Source organism: Podarcis filfolensis (assembly GCF_964270895.1).
Source record: "Podarcis filfolensis genome assembly, chromosome: 12".
NCBI lineage: Eukaryota > Metazoa > Chordata > Lepidosauria > Squamata > Lacertidae > Podarcis > Podarcis filfolensis.
The window spans coordinates 10,223,657-10,240,662 of NC_139614.1; the positions used below are offsets into that span (position 1 = coordinate 10,223,657).

Genomic DNA, 17,006 nt, shown 5'->3' on the forward strand with positions numbered 1-17,006 from the left:
TTCATCCCACCTAATAGCAGCCGCTGGAACCCCTAACCAGGACCACAATGGTCAGGGAGCGGGAATTTAAAGATTTCCTGCTGGGGCTTCCACAAAAACTTTCTCCCCCTAGCTGCTATTTGCACATAGAGGGTACTATCTATGCACCATGTTTTGGAGCACCATAGTGACACTTTCTGTTTCCTTGACAAACTTGGAGTTTTCAAACTTGTGTTTGCAGCTTAACTGTAAAGGATGAGGAGGCAGTTGTGGAGGGCCGTGGGGGGATGGGGCAGGAGATGCTTAACTCTTTCCTATAAAGGTAAAGGTAAAGGGACCCCTGACCATTAGGTCCAGTCGTGACCGACTCTGGGGTTGCGGCGCTCATCTCACTTTATTGGCCGAGGGAGCCAGCGTACAGCTTCCGGGTCATGTGGCCAGCATGACTAAGCCGCTTCTGGCGAACCAGAGCAGCACATGGAAACGCCGTTTACCTTCCTGCAGGAGTGGCACCTATTTATCTGCTTGCACTTTGATGTGCTTTCAAACTGCTAGGTTGGCAGGAGCTGGGACCGAGCAACGGGAGCTCACCCCGTCGCGGGGATTCGAACTGCCGACCTTCTGATCGGCAAGTCCTAGGCTCTGTAGTTTAACCCACAGTGCCACCCGCATGTCTGAATCGTTCATTACACGCAAATGCCGCACTTCAATGCACCACAGGCTAACCCATATTATGAAAATAAGTGGTAGCGCTGTCTCAGAGTGCAAAGGCACTCCACACTCCCCAAATCTCTCTCAGAGCTCAAAATCCAATTGAAGAGTTGGAAGGGAACTCAAAGAATGTGCTGGTCTCTTATGACTCTAATTCTAAACTTTAAGTCGTATTAATTCCAAGTGCCTAGCTAGACACAGGGGGATTCTAGAATCCTGATGTTGGCAGTTGCACACAGTTCAGCGGTCAAACTGTGAAGCTGTATTTGAAATGAAACGTCGGGGGGGGGGGGGGCGGGAAGATAGGAAGTCAGAACAGAATACAAAATAAAGGAGAGCATTTTGGCTCTAACACTGGACTAGCCCTAACCCTAGCTGCTACAATATGATAATCCTAGTTGTTAGGCAGCAAGGATAATCAGCTTCCTGGTGATACGGCAATCGCAGTCTGGACCCTGATGATAGGAGGGACCTAGAGGCAAGACAGCTCAGCATTTGAAAGGCTCTCTCCCCTGCCTTTTGAGAGAGTGACCTCTGACCATTGGGGCACCAAAGCCAGTTGGCCAGGTCTTCTTTCAGGTAGGCATCTTAAGTACCCTTTTTGCAGCATTTGTGCAGGACTGTCTTATCAAAATAGTAGGGAGCTGATCAGAGCCTTCCTTCACAACCTTAATGTAGGATTTCTCAGCAGGTCCCAACCAAATGGAAAATCTGGAGGGGAGAGTTCAGGGTTGTGAGTCTGGGGGTCTACCTTGTGTTTTCATCCCTACATCCACTTTTTAAAGCAGCTTGTTCTTAGGAGCGTTTCTTCACGCCGTGTACCTGGTGCGGTTAAAATAGAAGTACATCAGCTTTATAAACTGCTAGGGGTTTCAGTGCACTTTCCTGCTTGCTAAAATGATGCCGTTAAAAAATTATTACATCGAGTGACAATGGAACTGCTTTGTTAGCACTCCAAGAAAAGAACTGAATAGATGAGAGCAGTGACTTGCCCTGTTTCAAGAAGCTTCTCAGGGACAGAATTGGAGAGAATTACGGATAACAATAAGCAAATTGTGCCAGGACAGAAAGCACTGCTTGGAAAGAATGATTCTTTTGTGGGAATTGTAATTAGGGGGCTTTAATGTGGGCCTGTCCTTGCATGCATTTGAAGATGTTGCTTTTAACTAAGGTGCAACCGCATATTTTCATAACATGGGTTACCCAGTGGTGCAATGAAGCGCAACATTTGCGTGTAATGAACAATTCATGGGGTGGGGTGGGTGCCAAGCTGGGTCTTTGAACCTGGTGAAATAAAGCCTAGTTCTGCCCCTGCTCTGCGTAATTTATAAGGGACTGTCTGGGAAACACAGGGTGTGTTGGCCTTAAGAGTTCCTAGGTTTTACGAAGTTTAGAGGAGGGGGTCTGCTATGTAAACGAGCAAACTGCTTTGATCTCAGAGTAGCAGGGGCAGACTTTGTTGCTATGTCACCTGTTAGCTCTCGGATATGGATTATGAAGATCCATTATTGATTAAAACTTATCTTTTTCCCTCTTGGGTTGGCACCCTTAACCCTACTGCATTCCTACCAATCCAAATGGAAAGCTACACCGCACGAAAAGCTAAGAGGCTTGGGGTTTCCCCCACAGGCCCTGACAGCTGTAGGTTATGAGAAAGCTAGAGCAATAATCCGCCAACAAATTTGGGATGTGGAACTGCAATGCCACGTGAGCGAGATGAATAAACACCCAGAAAGAAAAGATAGTGGGAGAGGATTTACCCCAGCAAATTATTTGTCAAAATTACAAATACCTAAATACAGACGGTCATTTACCCTCGCTAGATTCAATGTGCTGCCATCTGCCTTATTGCAGGGCAGATTTGAGGGCAAACCATACGCAGAACGAGTCTGCCCCTGCGGCTTGATGGAGGTAGAAACTGTCTCTCTTGCCTTGTTATGCTGACATTTCTACGGGGATATACGCTTGGTATTGATCACCCCTGCCATGCAAAAATCTCCAAATGAATCTGAACTTCAATGTCTAAAATCCCTGGTAGAGAACAAGGATCCTGAGATCACGTTAAGGGTAGCCAAATTCTGTGCGATTGCCATAAAACTTAGGGAACAAGCTGTGCTATCATAATGATTAAGGTTTTAAATGATAATTTTAGGTTATATGTTAGTGACTAAGTTTTAATTTATATATTTTTTAACTGTTGCTATATCTGTATTGTCCCTGTTATACCCAATTGCAAATTCAAATGTATCCCTATCGTGTTTTATGACTTCCTTGATATTGTATGTGGGCTGGAACTGGTCTGTGACTGAAATAATAAAATTCATTTAGCCTTGTGCGAGGCCAAAATTTGACGCCCTCTGCAGCCCTCATCCTGCCTTCCCAAAGTCAGGTAAGAGATGCCAGGCTTTGGGAAGGAGGAAGGAGGGCTCCAGCACCCTATCAGAGTCCTCATGCCTCCTTCCTGAATCTGGGAAGCACTTAATGGGCTTTAAGAAGGTGCCCTCCCTGACTCCATACCCAATGTGGGCAAACCGCTGGCACTGCCCTAAAACCGCCTCTAGGTGTACGATACGGCAGCTGGAAGTTCTACCTGTGTCCCCTAGTGAGTTGTGGGCCAAGGAGTGTAATGAGCACTGGCTCAGAGCCTTTATTTGTAAAAAAAATAATTGCTTTGGTGCATCCCAGGTTCCCTCCCACCAAGGCTGCAAGATTAGGGGGTGTTGGTGTTGGCAAATACCACAGAAAACTCAACTGGGAGCGTTAGGGCAAGGAAGGTGGGTGACAGGCTTTTCTGAGCATAACCTGTTCACCACACAAGGCAAGAATGCACCACAGGCTAACACTACCAGTTTGTCAGAAAAAGCCATGCTAAGAAAGAGCTGGACTTACGATCTTATGACAACCATTATACTGTATCCGTATACACCGACAACGCCAACCATGAAATATGCCATTGGTAGCCTGTACTTTAGCCAGCCAATTGTCCTTTGGTTGTTGTAGTAGCCATAGAAAACAGCAGAATACTTAATGTAGCCCTAGAAGGGGAACAAAACAGCCTAAATCAGTTTGAGCATATTAAATGTTCATTTTTATGCATATCAGATCTAAACATAACTTCGTAATCAGTATTGGATGCAAGCCTAGTGAGGGCGACAACCTGAATTCAGTTTACTCCTCATTGCAGAATGAGATGCCCATTCAAGACTTTGCTGGTGTGCTGATTGACGCCTACCATTGCGGCAGGCGCTTTTGATTGGGCACAAGAGATCATATAAGCAGAAGCTTTAGTTGCATTTCCTTTTGGGCTGTGCTAAGCAATTTTTCAGCCCATTGCTTATTCAAACTTCCCACTGAGTTCAATGCGTCTTACACCCCAGGAATTGTGCTTAGGGTGGCAGCAGTCCTAGTCTGATGAGCAACTCCTCAGCATTAGGACATGAAATGTATTGCATTGCACCTCCCTCTTGCAGGGATCAATTTTTCACTCCTGCGTACAGCCCCAGTGAAACAGCATCCAGGAAAGGCTGCTAAAATTAATTTTCATTATCCCTTTGCAAGTTATCTGTGTGCTGCTACCTCTGCTGTGTGTGCGAGAAAAGAAGCAAAAATAGAAGTCGAGCAGAGAGGTCTCAGATTGCTATTTCATAGACGTTACTATGTCAGACAGAATTCTCGTACAATCTCCAGATCAGCTCCATTGTCCCCGAGACAGACAGATAGATTTCCTTTCCCAAGTTATGCCTTCATATCTCTATGAGTGTGACATGTCTGTTTTCTGAAACAATATTGGAAGAGACTCTAATCTCCCCCCTACACCTTCAGTCAAAGGATGATACACAGAGTAGACTCACTAAAATCACTGGGCTTAAGTTCAGTGATTTAAATGGGTCTGCTCTGAGTCCAAGGGCGTATCCACATTTATTTTTCCTTCGTTCTTTCCAGGCATGGTCTATGCTTTAAAATTCTGGGTCCGGGTGTTCTTTTTTTTTTTTTTTTGGCCACAGAGCTTTCCCCACAATGCCCACTCTTTAAAGCTCAATTGGAGCAAACATCAATTCATGGAAAACCCAAATTCCCATGAGCTGGCAGGATGCTGGTGAGAAGGAAGAGGAAGAGGATCCCAGCAAGGGATGTTGCCAGGACTGGGACACACTGGGGCAAGCAGGGGACAGGGAAGGAAGTACTCACAGGGTGACAGAGGATGATGAGGAATGGGGGTAAGTGCACAGGAACCAGAGCAGCAGGACCCATCATGGGCCAAAGGGGCCCATGTCTCCATGAATGTGATGGAGCAGGGAGCAGCGGAAGGGGTGCTCCAGGAGGCTGAGCAGACAAGGGCCCACAGACCATCTCCCTAGCTGGCCAGGTAGGGCTTGCTAGCTCTGGGAAGATGGGTGTGATTCCTCAGCTCACAACAGGTGAGGGTCACAGGCCTCATCAAGCCCAGGTGCTGCAATCAGCAAGCAAAGAACAAACTGGAAGTAGAGCTGAGGTCATGTGTCTGCTCAACTGCCCATGCTGATGAACCTTGGCTTGGATGCTCCAAGACTATGTTTTGGGTTTGACTCTGGACTGTGTCCTGACTGCTGGACTTCAGACTTGGCTACTTGGATTGACCCGGATTGCATTTCCTGACTTTGCTCGTGTGACTTGACCCCCGGACGTGCTGCCAGGTAGGCCAGGGATTCAGGACACATATTGGCATTTGCTAAAGAGCAGTTTTTCACAGGGAAAGCTCAGGGGCAAACCCTCCCCCCACCCAAATAAAAGACCCCCAATTGGACACAGAGCATTTAAGCACAGACCTGTGCCTGGAAAAAGTGGGGCAAAAGTGTGGATAAGCCCTAACTTGATATATTTATTTTATTTTATTTATGTATTGAATTTGTATACAACCCTATACCCGGAGGTCTGAGGGCGGTTCACAGAATAAAATCAAAATATAAAACCACAATATATATAGTCAAAATAAAAACAACAACCCAATACCCCCCCCAAAGAACCACATTTTAAAAGGGCGTAGGCTATATCAGCCAAAGCCTCTTTTATTTTTGCGTAAGTTGTTTGGAATATACAGCCATTTCAGTATGATATCTACCAGTGGCTGCATTCAGACCTAACACTGGTCTACGAAGCATTGCTTGTTGAACCATAAGCCGCTTGCTGGTGTATGCTTGAGCTCTCGCACTTTATGATGGAATGGCTGGCTTAGTGTTACATCTGAACCAGCACTTGTGGTCGGTTTCTCCCAATCAAGCAAACCATCACTGGGAAGCAAAAAATAAACCTTGGTTTCAGTTTGTGGTTTGTTCGGAGAGGAAATGAACCATGATAACTGCACATAATACGAAAGTCAGCTGGTCTATGGTTTGTTCTCCCCCCCAACTAAGGGAGGAGCAGAGCAGGAGCTGTGTGGACCATAGTTTGTTGACCTAGCATGATGTCTGAATGTACTCTTGCTGTGTACAAAAGGCTCTTTTTGTTCTTCTCTGCCTCAGCAGAGTCGCTGCTGTGACTGAGGCCGTGGGAAGAAGGCAAATAAGGGGCACCATGCAGCCCTGTGGATAGACGGTCAGAATCTATTGTGTACATTGTTGGGACAGCTAAAGGCAAAAAGCACAACGGAAAGTCAAACACAAACGAGTTCTGTTTCGGTGTTCATTAGAAAGTTTATTTTCAGCTTGGGGTCTCGCTCTGTGCTTACATTTTATTTTGCTGGTTTTCCCCACTGAAAGAATAAAATGAAGATTATAGCCTCCAGAACACTCTGTCAGAAATGGTGTCTTGAGCTCAAATGAAGCCTATTCTTTTTCCTCCTCTGTCCTCTTTTATGTAACCCATTTGTTGAGAAAGTCTTACAGTCTCTCTCCGATACACACTTTCAAAAGCAGGGTCTGCCGGGATCAGCGCTACTGACTGTTCATCTACTTCCATGCTTAAATCTCATCTCAGCGTTTCCCAGATATTATGCTTATGGTGCAGTTCGTGCTGAGCTTCAGTGCCTTTGCAGACAGATTGGCTCTGTGGACCTTTGAGGCAGCAATATGGTGCATGGATCCCTACTAGGGGGAGGGCTAATGTTTAGTCCACCCATACACATGGGGAGGATTCTTGGGACTGGTTCACACATACATCTACATTGCTTGATTTGATTTCAGCCCAGACACTGAGATGCTGCTCCAAAGGTCTTCTGGCGGTTCCCTCACTGAGAAGAGTGAAGTTTCAGGGAACCAGGCAGAGGGGCTTTCTTGGCAGTGATGCCTAAACAGCTTGAGGCCATGAGACTTGAAGGATTGCCTTCTCCCTTAAGTACTTGCCCCAACCTTAAGATCTTCAATTGATCCTCCACACCTAGTATCTAGAGAAATGCCCTCCTAGAGAGAGGTTTGGCTGATGCCCCACACTTTGGTCTTCTTGGACCTTGGTGAAGACATTTTTGTCCTTGGACTTTCAATTATAGTAGGCACATTTATTTTAGTGCTTTCAGATCTTTGCACTACGTTATTCCCCTTTCTGGTTTTATATGCTGGTTTTAAATGGTTTTTGTATCATTTAAGTGTTGCGTTGTATTTTGTATATTTAATGGCCTGCGAATCACCCAGAAAATCAGTTCTATGGGTGGTATACAAATGAAGAAAATAAATGAGACAAATCTGAAGACACCTACCTCAAAATCCCAAAGAACAGAGAAATCCATGGCAGTTTTTTGCTCAGCCCTGGGTACAATTTTTCTTGGTATGCTTCCATATGGTGCTCCCATTAATATCTGGAACAAGTTAATCATAAATTTTTTAAAAGATAATTTCTGAAGCATTGAAAATGTCCTTTCATTTCCTGACCCATCAATAACAACACAGCAACTTGCCTTTCCTGTTGGTAAGGTGTGTTGTTTTTAAAATGTGAGACAAATGGGCTGATTTAGATGAAAAGAAATATCCGTCCCTCTATCCAGAAAATAGTCTGCACTCCAGCTGTAATGGATGAGGAAGGTGGGTTTGGGGCTAGCGATAAGAGGTGGGAGATTGAGAAGGTCTAAAGGTGGAGCTGGCAAGCAATGTGAGCTTGGGGTGGCAGCCCCTAGTCATTTTTTAAAAAGAAAGTCTCTAGCCCTCCTAGAAAGGAAGTTTTGAGGCAAAATGTAGAGAGTCATTCTACGCCAGTGTTATCCTCAATGTTATCACCAATTACTGTTGGTGTGAATAGTCTCTTTACTGAATTGTGAGGGGCTGTGCTTTTTTGCATTTTGTTTTCATTAGACCCTACTTTTTACAGTTTTTCTCTAGACCCACCTATGCCAAAGTAATTGTGTTAGTCCAGTGGTCCTCAAACTTTTTCCCCTCTGGGCCACACTTTCAGAATAAACATTTGCTTGCGCCACACCAACTTTTCTATTGGTAAGAAATACATTGGAAAACAAAGAGGAAACAACTAGCAGTGCTTGATTCATAACACAGAGCGCAACTACTTTATAATATGATCGTGGGACCCCCATAAAATATAAAACAATGCAAATACATAAGAACACGATCCGTTCCCAAAATATAATTATAATGAGCCTCTTGCATATGTATCTTAAGTACCGTATTTTTCGCTCTATAAGACGCACCAGACCACAAGACGCACCTAGTTTTTGGAGGAGGAAAACAAGAAAAAAATATTATGAATCTCAGAAGCCAGAACAGCAAGAGGGATCGCTGCGCAGTGAAAGCAGCAATCCCTCTTGCTGTTCTGGCTTCTGTGATAGCTGCACAGCCTGCATTTGCTCCATAAGACGCACACACATTTCCCCTTACTTTTTAGGAGGGAAAAAGTGAGTCTTATAGAGCGAAAAATAAGGTACGTATATATAACTCAGTGAGAGGTGTGAGCTTGCTTTCGTTGGCTAATCTCATTTATATCAAGTCTAATTTGAGACAAACAAACTCTCATCTCCTCATCAACACAAAGAAGCCGTTCTCTTTTCTAATCTTTCATATTTGTCAGAGTTGAAAATCCCTGTTCACAACAATTTGTCATGGAGAACTGTCAAAGAATACACAAAGCTCTGGGAGTGAGGCATGGATACTGTTTCTTGGTTGTATATCCATTCTACACAGAAATGTTCAAATGTTTCTTTGATAGTTCTTGAATCTTCCTGCCACATTTGCCAATCTCTCTTGCCACACCAGTGCGGCATGCCACATCCTCCTTTGAGAACCACTACTTTGGTGTCACAAGACTGTAGTTTTTGCTGCAACTGACTAACACAGCTGCCTCTTAAATTATGCTTCTTACCCTTCCCCTGTTTTAAGCAGGCTTAGTTGTGAAATATTCACAGTGGCAAAATTATATCTGGGCACTGTAATCCATATAAATATGGAATTTTACTTGAATACATTAAGGGAACTGGTAACCATTATTTTATGAACAGATTTCTTCTGATTTTTTAGCAACAAACCATTTTACAACATCGTTTAAAACCAGTTACACACCAGAATGGTATTGTGATGTTGTATATGGATGCCATGTGCAAATTAACAAAATCTATTAGAATAAGGGTGGGTAAAAATCCAAAGGCTAATTTTTACATGGAGTTCTTTGCAGTATATTAGACTAGGAACCAGAGAATGAGAATGATGTTTCCTATTAGTTAAGAAATCTTGTGATTTTACAATGGTCTCCCATTTCATATAGTTAACACTGATCTGTTGCTTTGCATGGCTTGTATTTGTACTGTCCTTCCGGCTTGGAAATAAAATAAAATATTGAAACTAAGATAATTCAGAATAAAACCCCAGTCACCCATAGACTTAAGCATTCTCCTTTCACAACTAATGTGTGAAGATCATATTTTACATAGCAGTAATCTGAATTCTGCTCATTTTCGGCTGATGGAATTCTTGGGGGATGTCATGGGTTATATTTCCCCTGAATGCCGTAAAAGGATTATGTTTATCTCTCTATGCAGCACACATTCCTCTACAAAAAGCTGGATCAAGTTGGGGGCATTGTTCATGCCTGGAGAGAGGCTTTGTAGTACAACATCCCAAAGATTGTGAAGTAATCTTTGTTTGTGCTGTGCTGTGTGTGTGTGTGTGTGCGTGCATGCGTGCGTGCGTGCGTGCGCGCATGCAAGAATTCAGGATGATGGGGCTGATAGATGATAGCAGCAAGATGCTAGGGTGAATTTGATAGCCCCATGCAGAGAAATGTGCTGTTGCTGCCTGCACATATTAAAATTAGGAAGCAATGTAAGGTGGGGTCCAGGGTCCAGACTAAGGTTTGTAAGGGACCCCTGGACGGTTAAGTCCAGTCAGAGGCGACTATGGAGTTGCAGCACTCATTTCGCTTTCAGGACGAAGGAGCTGGCATTTGTCCATAGACATTTTTCCGGGTCATGTGGCCAGCATGACTAAACCACTTCTGGCGCAATGGAAAACCGTGATGGAAACCAGAGCACACGGAAATGCCATTTACCTTCCTGCCACAGCAGTATCTATTTATCTACTTGCACTGGCATGCTTTCAAACTGCTAGGTTGGCAGGAGCTGGGACAGAGCAACGGGAGCTCACCCCGTCGTGGGGATTCAAACCGTTGATCTTCTGATCGGCAAGCCCAAGAGGCTCAGTGGTTTAGACCACAGCGCCACCCCTGTTTGTATCCAGTGCTGTGAGAGCAGAGTTCAGCTTTCCTCTCCTCTTCCTGGGCACTCCAAAAACCTGCTTTTGAGGGTCCCCATGCACATAAAAAGCTGTGCATATATTGTCTACATGGTGTGGCAACTGTCCCAGCTTTCGGACTGGGGTCTCTCAACATACATGGAGAATGAACCTAGAACCTTCTGAATGCAAAGCAGATGCTTTCTGCCCCTGAGCGACAGCCCTTCCCTAGAGGTCTGCCCCGGCGTTCTATAGGCCATGTATTAAATAGCCCGTGTAGATGGTATGGCTTATTGCAACATGAGCTGATGCAACTCAATGTCTTCTGGGTCCAAATCCAATTATTATTTCCATACTTACCTCTGGAATTATAACTAATCCAAATATCAAGCCAAACAGGACCAAGTTCACTCCATACATCCAACGTAGAAATATGAAATAGGAGGCCACTGAAGAACCAAAATGACCTTTAATAATGAGAAGGCGTCATTAGAAAAGTGTTGAGTTCAGACAGAATTTTCTGTGGTACAGGTACATCGTTCAGCCTGGACACTGAGATCCAGCACCGAGGGCCTTCTGGCGGTTCCCTCATTGCGAGAAGTGAGGTTACAGGGAACCAGACAGAGGGCCTTCTCGGTGGTGGCGCCCTCCCTTCAGATGTGAAGGAAATAAGCAGCTATCTTCTCTTTAAAATACATCTGAAGGCAGCCCTGTTTAGGGAAGTTTTTAATATTTAATGCTGTATTGTTTTTAACACTTGATTGGAAGCCGCCCAGAGTGCCTGGGGAAACTCAGCCAGATGGGCGGGGAATAAATAATAAATTATTATTATTATTATTATTATTATTATTATTACACACAGGGCTGGCCCAGGATGCTTTGCCACTGGAGGCAAAACCTCGCCTCTGCTCCCCACCATAACTGTGTCCCTCTGCCATGTCCTGCTCCTTGCTGCCTTTTCTTCAGCCTGCCACAACAGCATACCAATTTATCTCACAAACCATGCCTGGCTCTGACACACTGAGCAGGTGGCCATCCTCTTATCGCTGGTGAACGTTCGACACTCCCGTGTCAACCTTCATTCTGTCATTCTGCCTTTGGTGCCGGGTAGCTCTCTTCACTGTAAGTAAAGCCCTATAACAACGGAGGCACCTGCCACTTAACGTTCTCCTTGCCTGATGCTTCTCTGCCTAGAGCTGTGCCTATAAGAGAGAAAGAAACTGTGCCCACATGGTTCTACCTGCTTCAGAGGGAAAGGTTGTGCCCACACACTTTCTGCTTCTGCTGCCTGTATCAATGAGAGAAACTGACTGGTCCCTGCTGATGCCTCAAGGGAAACTGACTGGCCATTGTGACTGCATTCAGATGCAGTCCAGATCAGGAGTGCCAACGTGGCCCTGTGACCGAGGGTGCCAGGGGCCATGGGTGTCATGCCCTGGCACCATAATTTATGGGTGCCCAGCCCCTTCATGGGGAATTTTGTGGGTGCTCAGGGCCCCAGGGAGTTGGCACCTATGGTTCAGATGGAGAAGAGACAATGGTGACAATAATGCAAGAAATGAACCATAGAATTGTAGAGTTGGAAGGGACCCCGAGGGTCATCTAGTCTAGGCTTCCTCAACCTCGGCCCTCCAGATGTTTTTGGCCTACAACTCCCATGATCCCTAGGTAGCAGGACCAGTGGTCAAGGATGATGGGAATTGTAGTCTCAAAACATCTGGAGGGCCGAGGTTGAGGAAGCTTGATCTGGTCCAACCCCCTGAAATGCAGGAATTTGCAACTGACCCATACAGGAATCAAACCTGCAATCTTGGTGTTATCAGCACCACAAAACTTCTCAAAACACAAGTTTGGCGTCTCCTCAGGCAAGCACACACCATACTCATGTTTTTGAGCACATGGGACAACTGCCCGTGCTGGCTTCAGTGAATAAATGGAAACCATTGATGAGGAATAAGCAGCCAGCATGTGAAAAACTGGAGAAATATCAGGGAGTCAACCTGAAGAGGGTTGTAGTTATTCCCATAGAACTAAAATTGAAGTGATTTTTTTTTTTATAAAAAAAACACCTTAGGACTAATATTAAAATGTTGTTTCCTGCACATCTTCAATTACCCCTGTTTGTACTGGACAAGCAAAGAAATCAGCATATGCTGAAATCGTTGGTGCATAGTGATTGGACGTAGACAACAAGTTTTTAAGTGGTCAATAAGTAGCATTCTCCTTCCACACTGAGAACGAAATTATTAAGTCTCTTATCTTGAAGTTCTCCAAAATAAAGCATGCAATGTAGCTTTGAGGCTTGCTCTTTTAATGAAATCTTTTTTATCCGTACACTGCTTTGGAAACAGAAGTTGAAAAGCAGTGCTTAAACTTAGTAAACAAAAGAAGTGTTTTGTGAAACAGCGAGCATGGGATGTTTCAAATGAGGGAAAGGTCATTATGTTTGGGTTGTGATGTTAAGGTTGGTCTATGAAGATTCTTTTTAGGGATTCCAGAACAGTATTGACAAACATTCTATTAAATAAGTAGAAATGTTAACTTACTTTCCACTTCTTTTATCTTCATTTCCCATGGTATACATTGTGTCTTAAAATTGTCAAAATCTCTCTTGAACTTGACCCATTTCTGGAAATAAACACAGGAGAAGGTAACGTTGCTCTGGTGCTGCAGGCAGAATTGTGGAATTGTTAAAATTATTTATTGCTGTCCTGAAAAACTAAAGATGAGCCCCTCATCTAAAACTGCTGGATTTCAACTAGACAGTGACATTGAGCTCTTTTGATCGATGACAGGGAGAACAAGTGGACTTTACTTTGACTTTTCTTTCCAGCAGTATACTTTACCATTAGACAGAGTGAGGCAGCTGATTTCTGAGTGCCAAGAAAGGGCAGCAAATTGGTTGATTATTATTACTATTACTCTCAAGGAGAGGTGTATGTGGGTTGTTGTTTTTTTGTCAAAAGTGCCAGAATAACTTAACTGGCCTTGGATACTCTGCACCTTGACCTGAAAGAGGCCATTTGCTTCTTTGCCTTTGGCAACAAAATATGCTGGGAAGTCCTGTTTAAAGTGAGGAGACGCCTAAGTACTGTAAGGAATCATTGTTCATACTGCCTTCCCTATCTTCCCTATTTAGCAGCGGTTTGGTTCTTCCATTTATTTCAACATTGACAGTGCTTGAAATATGTATTTCAAGTAGAGTGGTACCTCGGGTTAAGAACTTAATTTGTTCCGGAGGTCCGTTCTTAACCTGAAACTGTTCTTAACCTGAGGTACCACTTTAGCTAATGGGGCCTCCTGCTGCTGCCACCGCGTGATTTCTGTTCTCATCCTGAAGCAAAGTTCTTAACTCGAGGTACTATTTCTGGGTTAGCGGAGTCTGTAACCTGAAGCGTCTGTAACCCAAGGTACCACTGTATGGCTTTAAAAACTCAACTTCAACATTTTGAATTCCTGTGTTTGCATTTTCTTTCTTTCTTTCTTTTTCTTTCCTTCTTTCTTTAAAACAATACAAACAATACAAGAATACACAAGAATACAAAGGGGGCACAAAACCAAACCAAAACCAAAAAGATAATATAAATAAAATTACATATATAATTCCACCACCCACCCTTGACTCCCTTCCACCACATCCTGATTTCTGTTATCTATTATATTGAATCTTTACATTTAATTCCTTATCTGAATTATCTTTCATATCTCATTTCAAACATCATTCTTCTTGTAAACTCTACAGTCTTAATCTATACATTTCAACATATTGTTCTGTGAACAGTGTTTATCTATATAATCTTCAAAGCATTTCCATTGTAATCTTAACTGTTGATTACAGTAACCTTATGGCTGCTGTAAATTTTGCCAGTTGTATATAATGACTCATTTTACATACGCTTTGGAGGGAATTATTTCACTTTTCCATTTACTGGCTAATACGGCAGCTGCTGTAGCATACAGGAAAAATACTTTCTTTTTTTGTGGAATATCTTTCCCCAAAAGGCCCAGTAGGTAAGCCCCAGGTTTCTTTTCTATGGGGCTCCTAAGCATCTTTTTAAATTTCTTCATGTATAATATTCCAGCAACGTTTTACCTTTTTGCAGCCCCACCAGACATGGTACATCATCCCTTCCAATTCTTGACACTTCCAACATAGGCTGGATTTTAATTTGTAAATTTTAGCTAATTTCGATGGTGTCAAGTACCATCTAAAAACATTTTCATGAAGTGCAGCAGCAAAAATGCACCATACAAATTACGGGAAAACCTTACACTCATCAGAGTTCCTCATGTCGCTTACCTTTGCCATCATCATTTTGTAGGCATACAACTTTTTTCCTTTGCCTTTCCCCAAGGCACCTTCAAACTTTTCAACAAAAGCTTGAGCCTCCCTAATTTAAAGTTTGAAAAGGTGGTTATATTAACGACAACAGCAATAATAATGCATCTCTGGAAGTTGGCAGAAGCTTTAACACTTACCGTTGTGTTGACCACAAATGCAGTACAACCACTGACGTCACAGTGCTTGAGTTCTAAAGCAGTGCCAAGGCCTGAGTTTCATCATGAAGGAATCTGAAGTCATGTCTGCTATCATGTTATATAAAGGGGTTCTTATCCAACATATCTCCTCCGTGATGATATTTACACTATAAATGTAAACTGGTTTAATTGCCATGGTTTCTTCTCTCTCAACATAGTGACTTGGTCATTGTTGCATCATTGTCCATGAACAACTTTCTTAGTAAGATGGCAAGCCACATTATGTTGAGGTAGTCCTCTCTGTGTCTCCCTCCCTAGTTACGTCAACTGTCAAACTCCAAATGTCAGCTGACCAGTTTACTCAGATTTGGAGCTTTCCGAGAGTACTAAAGGATGTATCTTCATCACAAAAGCTACATTTTTTTCATGAGGGGTTACTGATCTACATGGTTCTCTGTGGTGCCTTGAATTGGTGGGGGCATTGAAGTTACTGGACATGACTCACTTAAGTTCACTAATTTCAGTTGGTTTACTCTGAGTAGGGCATAATTAACTACAACCCTAATTCCTTCTGTTGTGTTTCCTTGATACTTTAGCATCTAGTAACTTGCCCTGCTTTCTCTTCTAGCTCTACATGTGGGTCTTTGTATGAAATAATTTGGACATCATTTTGCACTATATTATTATTATTATTATTATTATGAAAAATATACTGCCCATTTTTCAGTTGAAATTGATGGTGAATATAAAATAACTCACAGTTCAACGGAATCATAAATCAAAACATTAGCAGAAAAATCAAGACTATAATAAAACAAAATGATTATCAGATAAAACATAAATATGCCCAAAAGTGAAAATAGTCAGCCAAGGGCCTTCTTAAACAGCCATAATGAACCATTAGGTTTTAAAACAGTTAATGTACACATGAAGCCTTATACTGAACCAGACAATTGGCTCAGTTGTCTGGTCTGAGTGGCAGCAGCTGTCCCAGACAGAATGTTCTTCTCTCACCTGCTGAGATGCCAAGGGCTGAACTTGAGACCTTCAGCAAGCAAGCTGTATGCTGTACCATTGAGCTCTAGCCACTCCCTGATGCTGGCCAGTAAACATTATTAGCTGAGGGCACATTGCGTCATTCGCTGGAAGAGCCTGGCAGCTGTACTCCACAAAGCAGTAATTGGTGCATTATGTTTCTCCTAACTGTTTCCAAATGTCTAACACCTGAAAGCTCTTGGGAAAGGATCACTTTGATTCGTATTTATAGCAAAAAGCATAAATAATCAAAGAAGAGCAGAGAGCTTACTTCAACAAGGTTTCTGAAAGCCAGGCATTTAGGCCTGTGTGTTTTAATTGAAGCAATAAAATGAGCCAAAGCTGGGTATCAGTCGAAGAGATTTCTACTCATCATCTGGCCTTCAGTTACAAAGACCGATAACAGATTCCTGCTTTCAGTGTTCTTCTTGTTAAGGCAACCGATATGGCAAACATTGGTTGCTTTCCCAAAGTGATATAGTGGCTGCAGGGCAGTTTCTGCCGTTTTGAAAGAGAAGCCTAAACACATCATCATTTTGTAGGCATACAACTTTTTTCCTACCTATCCCTTGTGAAAATGGACATCACTGGGGGTGTGTGTTGCAGGTTACCTCAGCACAGCTAATTTCTTTGCCATCCGCCAGGGTTTGTTTCTCATGATCGAAATGAGTTTCTTCTTCTCCTCCACTTGCTCCTTTAGCTTGGCCAGTTCCTCTTCGCATAGAGACTCATCGTCTGAGGAGTTGGGAGATGAGGAAGAACTAGGAGCAAAAAGACAAGACCGGGACCAGGGACAGTTCATTCCTTTGTTCATGTGGTGAGTGCTTTGAAACCTTGCATGTATCAGCTCATCAAATGCGTTCAGCTCACCATGTGCAGTCATTGCTATGCACAGGGTCCATTGTTTTGTGTTCCATTGCAAAAACAGGGGTAACACGTGCAAAAATACCCTGCATTTCATGACAGGTGTTGACCATGGATAGCTTGGTATGTGTCACATACTTCGTGGCTATTGTGTGTTCAGTAAACATGTGATTTGGCTATAAACATGTGATGTGATGGTAGATGTAAGATACTGGGTGACTTGGTCAATATTATCCATTATTGATAAAGGATGGAAATGAGGATGAAAAGTGGACACTGATGCCTGAATACACAATAGAC

The 17,006-nt window shown here is 43.2% G+C and overlaps 2 protein-coding genes across 6 annotated transcripts in view; one reads left to right on the forward strand and one right to left on the reverse strand.

Moving 5' to 3' along the window:
* The window catches only part of TMC2 (transmembrane channel like 2), a gene marked incomplete at its 5' end in the record, with an annotated part of 45,493 nt that extends 28,849 nt beyond the window's left edge, over positions 1-16,644 (reverse strand). For 3 of the 5 annotated variants that reach the window (XM_083577911.1, XM_083577909.1, XM_083577913.1), the window contains 6 exons: positions 3,580-3,725; positions 7,358-7,456; positions 10,689-10,795; positions 12,875-12,956; positions 14,629-14,719; positions 16,454-16,644. In XM_083577911.1, the coding sequence (XP_083434037.1) occupies positions 3,580-3,725; positions 7,358-7,456; positions 10,689-10,795; positions 12,875-12,956; positions 14,629-14,719; positions 16,454-16,644 (716 nt within the window). The other 2 variants (XM_083577912.1, XM_083577910.1) reach the window with 2 other exon arrangements.
* The window catches only part of MYRIP (myosin VIIA and Rab interacting protein), a 260,265-nt gene continuing 259,795 nt past the window's right edge, over positions 16,537-17,006 (forward strand). Inside the window, exon 1 of the mRNA XM_083577737.1 lies at positions 16,537-16,659. The gene's annotated coding sequence lies outside the window, so the exon portion shown is untranslated. The remainder of the gene's footprint in view (positions 16,660-17,006) is intronic.